The sequence below is a fragment of the Neodiprion fabricii genome, chromosome 2, assembly GCF_021155785.1.
Source record: "Neodiprion fabricii isolate iyNeoFabr1 chromosome 2, iyNeoFabr1.1, whole genome shotgun sequence".
Lineage (NCBI taxonomy): Eukaryota > Metazoa > Arthropoda > Insecta > Hymenoptera > Diprionidae > Neodiprion > Neodiprion fabricii.
Window position 1 is genome coordinate 25,380,836 of NC_060240.1, and position 5,611 is coordinate 25,386,446.

The 5,611-nt window shown below is 38.4% G+C and overlaps 1 protein-coding gene across 1 annotated transcript; it reads left to right on the plus strand.

Moving 5' to 3' along the window:
* The first annotated feature begins 259 nt into the window (after positions 1-259).
* LOC124175877 (homeobox protein aristaless-like 3) lies at positions 260-5,611 on the plus strand. Its single transcript, XM_046556474.1, has 4 exons — positions 260-520; positions 2,244-2,378; positions 3,644-3,909; positions 4,532-5,611. Exons 1-4 carry the CDS (start codon positions 443-445, stop codon positions 4,815-4,817), a joined length of 765 nt encoding a protein of 254 aa, XP_046412430.1. The 5' UTR covers positions 260-442; the 3' UTR covers positions 4,818-5,611.

The window sequence follows — 5,611 nt, forward strand, 5'->3', positions numbered from 1 at the left end:
TCACAAAACTCCCTCCGTCCAACATATACAGTAACCAAGTAGCAACAAACTGTGGACGGATAAAACGCGTGTGACCGCCAATCATTTTGTCAGTAAATTCGGGAAATCTATTTATTCGGTGCGGTGTGCGGTGGATTTTTTATTATCCGTCGAGCAGAGGGTGTTTCCCGCAGCTATCGAAGCTCCGCCCATCGAAAGCTCGGCCAATAGAAGCTCCTGTTTCTCAGCAACCCCCGACCACCCCCGATTATTCGCAGAGGGTTTCCAACCCTCGGTTTCACCGCGACTCGGAGATTCCGCTCACAGTCTTCAGTCAGCTTCGTTCACCATACGACTAGTCGTTCGCCACGTTCCGTCCGTCTCATCAAGGGCGGGAAAAACAAACTTTCATCGTCTTCGGACGCCAGGCCAGGTCACGGACAATTTTATCCCTCGGGCAGCCATGGCGGGTCCTTATCTTTCACCTCTGGGACCACAGGCGGACCTTCTAACCGAATATATGTTCGGCCGTCGCCGACAGGTCAGTGTGAATTGCTCCTAAGTTATTTCAAAGCGCTCGATTATTTTGCTTTAGAATAACGATTGACTCCCGTGTGAAAAAAACCGTATCAAGACAGGCTCGATTTCATGCCAACCAATTCGAATTATACCGGAAATCTGTTTCGCGTGACACGGAAATCAATCCGAATTCATTGACTTATCGTTTCAAATGTGTGTCTACGGGTTTTGTTTCCTCTAATTTTTTGTTATGATCATATTATTACGCAAATTCAATTCGATCCAGTCTGTAATATACAACTTCGACTCTACCCATCCTTACAAGCAAATTTCTTTTTTCACAAATCCTGAATAATTCGATTTCAATCCATTCGATCCTTTTTGGATACACCGTAACGATTTGAATTCATGTGAATCCATAAAAAGTATTAGCGCTTATATCGATTTTTAACTCATTCCGTTCCTGTAAATTCAAAATACTATAAATCCAGTTGAGTCCATGTGGAAAGGTTCTGAATATTTTCGTGGATTGAAATGTATTTCTCTAAACACTATGACCTATATACATATACTTTAATCATAATTGCCTACTCGATTCTGAAAACTGAGACTGTAACAATATCTGTCAATCCAACGTAACCACCAGTCACTTATCGGTGTGGAAATAGATTCGACTAGTCTCCCAATCTATTGTGTTTAATATGCGTCAAAACTGAGGCGACTGATTCTTCTATGTAAAGTTTACAATGTTTACAAAACGGAGATTCGCGATATGAAGCATATAACTCGAGGAAACTGGTTGTAACTGTGAATTTGGGACACGATAAGCTTTTCACTGATTCAAAAATTTCACAATCAGTAAATAAAGCCTAATTTGGACTTTTCTGGATGACTAATCTTGATTGTACCAGTTAAAAGGATTAATGGATTTTCAGCTCTCGACTCCAGTGTAAACTTTGTTGCTAATCAAAAAGTATCCACCGAAAAATCATTTCTGCGAAAATTCGAAGTAAGAGAAGTTTTCTAAAATACAACTTCGACGTAAAAGAATCATATACTTTCGACAATTTCTCTCCGTTCCCCGCATTTTCAATTTTGAATCACCCCTTAGCCAACAAATCAACTAGCAATTACGAAGCTTACAAAAATTAAAAATTAAGAAATAGTATAATCGAACTCGCAAAATAAAATGCACGAGTTAATCGGCGTTTCAAGATTACTCTGAAAAAAATATTTTTATGAAAAATTATTGCGAAAATGGCACCGATGTTTGACTTCATATTTTCTCAATATTATGCTCGAGGAATCTCATACTATTTGAATGACATACTACAAAAATAAGAAACAACCTCAAGTTTTGTGTGGTTTGCGTGTCACAACAATTGCTTTAAATATTAAAAACTTGAAAGACTTAGACTGCAGTTTTAGTCCCTGCTCATGTCAAAAATTTGCAGTTCTCCATCAATTTGGTAAAATCTACCGCGCCACAGAGAAAACTTTCGAAAAAATGGTTAGGTATACTCATAGAAACAGTGTAAAGACGGACATGATAATCTAAAAAGCACATGAGTCTCAATACTGTGCCACATGACCAATTTGAAAAAATATATGTGTAGTGGTGACTAATTTTATCTCAAAGACAACGTTCTTCAATCAAAAATTACAGCGCATGTAAACTTTCATCAAACTCATCTCTCACCACGTTTGGAAATCAGAATTCATTCCTTTTTTGCTTTCACACGCAGAGACGGAACCGTACGACATTCACCCCCCAGCAACTTCAGGAGCTGGAGTCGCTTTTCCAGAAAACTCACTACCCGGACGTATTTCTTCGGGAGGAAGTAGCCCTCAGGATTGCTTTATCCGAAGCACGTGTTCAGGTAAAACGGTTTTCAAAATCTTACATCTATGTTTCGCTCGTCTTTGTTTATTAGAGTGTCAGTATACTTATCGTTAGTCCTACGACTTGAAAACCATTCGCATCAGACTATACGTTTCATCGGATTCCTCTCTCTTAAAGAACACAGATATCCATTCATGAAATTTGGTTTCGGTTAATCTTGTGCTTGTTATTATCTACCATATACCAAGCGCGCAAAATAATTCAACTGAATGGTTCTCGAGAATGTGCAAAAGAGGGGAGCCAACTGTCTGGCAACCTTGCGAAGTAGTAAATTAAAATCATATCGCCATGATCAGAGTAGAAATTTGATCAGGCCAGCTTGGTGTCCCAGCAGGCCCTGATCAGGTTGAAATTAGGCGTGCCTTATATGGCCGTAGTCAGGTTAATATCATGCAAGTTTGGAACAATTTCGTAGTTTAGTCGTAGAATTTTCTCATGGATTGTCGTACTTTTGCGTAATGTATCGTAGGAGTCCGACGGAAGATAAATTTTATTTTGTCAAAATTTTGTATTATAAACATTATAATTTTTTTCACAAGACTCACCTAATTGAGACAAGATGAGTTAAAAAATAAACGACAGATTCTCTAAATCCGTCTAGATTTTACTCAGAAAATGAGAAGAACGGAACCAAATTTTGCTGGGTACTTAACTTGTCTGCATCATAAGTTTTCCTTGTGAGAGAGATGCAACATCTAGCGGTGGTTTGGGTCCGAAACTGTAATTTTTTTGCATAAAAAACTCTACATTTTCATCATTTTTCGTAGTTATTTGTTCTTTTCTACGGAATTTAATGCGGTTCTACGAGGAAGAAAAAATTCACAATGTTTGGGGGGTCCAAAATTGAAATTATCTTTTATAAAAAGTCGTAGATATTAATAATTTCGCGGTAATCCTAGTAGTTTCTGACGCGATACTACGAAAAAAAAAAAATTTAAATCAACTTCCAACATGTAATTTTCATGATTTTTCGTTGAAAGTCATAGATTTTGATAATTTTTCATAGAAATTTGTACTTTCTTACGAAAAATACTGCGATTTTTCACCATTATCTTCAATCTTTTACGCATTTCTACGATTTTCTGTTATATTCCACGTTTTTCTACGACTCGCAATATTTCTTAGTCTGACATAGAAATTATTTTTCCCAGGGTATGCTCATAAAACACAAGCACGCTTCTTTCGCACCAGTGTAGTTACACACGAAAATCGGACTTTAATTGCAATTCTTCATCCATTCAGGTCTGGTTCCAAAACAGACGAGCGAAATGGCGGAAGCAGGCTCGACTCCAACTGCTTCAAGACGCCTGGCGAATGCGTTGCCTTGGGCTGGGTAGCGCTGGACCGCTTTTACTTCGACCACCGCAGACCGGCGTCGAGCATCCCGACGCCTCGCCCCCGCCGCCGTCAGTTCCTCCAGGGCAGATGCCCCAGTCAAATGAAAAGGGGATCGAAGGGAGCAACTCGCTCTCGATCTGCAAAGATTACCGAGTTCTTTCACCGCACGGGTGAGAGTCGAAAGTTTTTCTCTGGTAGTCGATCATCAGTCTTCAAGACTAAATTTTCATTAGAATAAATTGGTGTTAAAAAAAACCTCATCATGCTATTAAAATACACGTGGTATTTTTTAATTTTCATGACTTCAACATAAGCTTCCTAAATTTTTGGAAATTTTTGCAACGATTTCACGATTCTTGGAAAATCGCTATCGCTATCTTTGAGTTACCGATGTTTTCATCAGTCCATTCGTCGAATCGATTTTCTCGATTAAAAAACGTCCACTCTTTGGCTAGAGACATCTTCTAGTTGACTGAGAATGAATTCTTCTCTTGAACCGACTGAATTGTTAAAGAAAACGTAAGCACATTTATTCCCGACTCAACGATAAAGTTACCTTTTTTTTTACCTCAAAAGCGGGACGAAAGTGGCATATTTTTCCCAAAAACGCATTTGCGGGAAATATGAGGCCAATTTAAAAGTCCGAATTTTCAACTAAATATTGGGGCCAGAGTTGAGTTGGAAATAAAGTTCTATATGTGTAACACGGGAATAAAGCTCGACTTTATTCCCTTGTTACATAATGTACTATTATCCTCCTCAATCGTTCCTTCGTCTTCTTTTTTCTCACAGTTATCCAGTGGCCTGCGACAAATCGCCGGAAAGAATGAGATGCGGCTGCAATTCGCCGCCGAGAAGATCCGTCAGCCCTGTTTCAAGCGGCGCGGGGATCGCCGAAAGACCTCAGGAAGCCGAGATGGACTTGACAGTGAAAGGGTCTCATCCCCAGCCTCATCCCCATCCAGCGCTATATCACCACCACCTCTCTGCGGTGAATCAATCCCAAAACGTCGGCCCCGTTACTCAGCCAATTGACGAACCTCTCGACGTTACTCTCAGCAACAAGAAGAATAATTAGACACGAAGTGCGGTCTTTAGGGTGGAAATATGTCAAAACGAAAATTTTAAAGACGCAGTCGAAGTTGTGTGAGGTAACTTTGGTCAAAATAACTTACCTTCAAAGTGAAAAAAGAAAACACTTCAAATACTTGCACTAAACAGGTCGCAGTATTTTTAAATCTTTCCAACATCAAATATCCTTACAACTTAATTCATCCAATTTCGATCACCGTAACTTTTTCGAATAACTGTTGAATTGATGAAAAATCAGATTTTCATTGCGTATGTACAACTTATTTATAGGAGAATGAAACTAGCTACCATCTATCGAAATTCAACATTTGATTCCCTTGAGAGGTTCAAAAAACGTGGTGTTTAATAATGTGATCCCTGCGAAGTTGGCTACACTTTGAATTTATATTTTCAAGTTTAAATTTTTTGTTATTTTAGATCGGATATTGTTTGACCAAGCGCAGTACGAATAACTTTAATCGCACCCTTTGAAACCCGATTATATAAATTCTCGATCTTATTCTTTTTGAACCTAAACAATAGCAGCAAAAATCTTCAACCACGGATTTATACCAACTGGAATTATTGCATAGACTTTGACGTGTGCATCGAAATATTGGTCAAGTGATACGGTTATATATGTATAGGAACGTGAAGTTTTTAATATGAATTCATTACAAACGCTCTATGATGAAAATCAAGAATATGTATGACATTGTAAATAATTATAATAGGTGTATATACCATATATATATACTGCGTATACACAGATATAAAACATATACGTAAATTTACCCCGTA

Bases quoted from the DNA above. Each gene is read 5' to 3' on its own strand.
- LOC124175877 (XM_046556474.1), top strand. From the start codon at position 443: ATGGCGGGTCCTTATCTTTCACCTCTGGGACCACAGGCGGACCTTCTA. The intron at 521-2,243 runs GTCAGTGTGAAT...TTTCACACGCAG, and splicing joins TGTTCGGCCGTCGCCGACAG to AGACGGAACCGTACGACATT. The intron at 2,379-3,643 runs GTAAAACGGTTT...TCATCCATTCAG, and splicing joins TATCCGAAGCACGTGTTCAG to GTCTGGTTCCAAAACAGACG.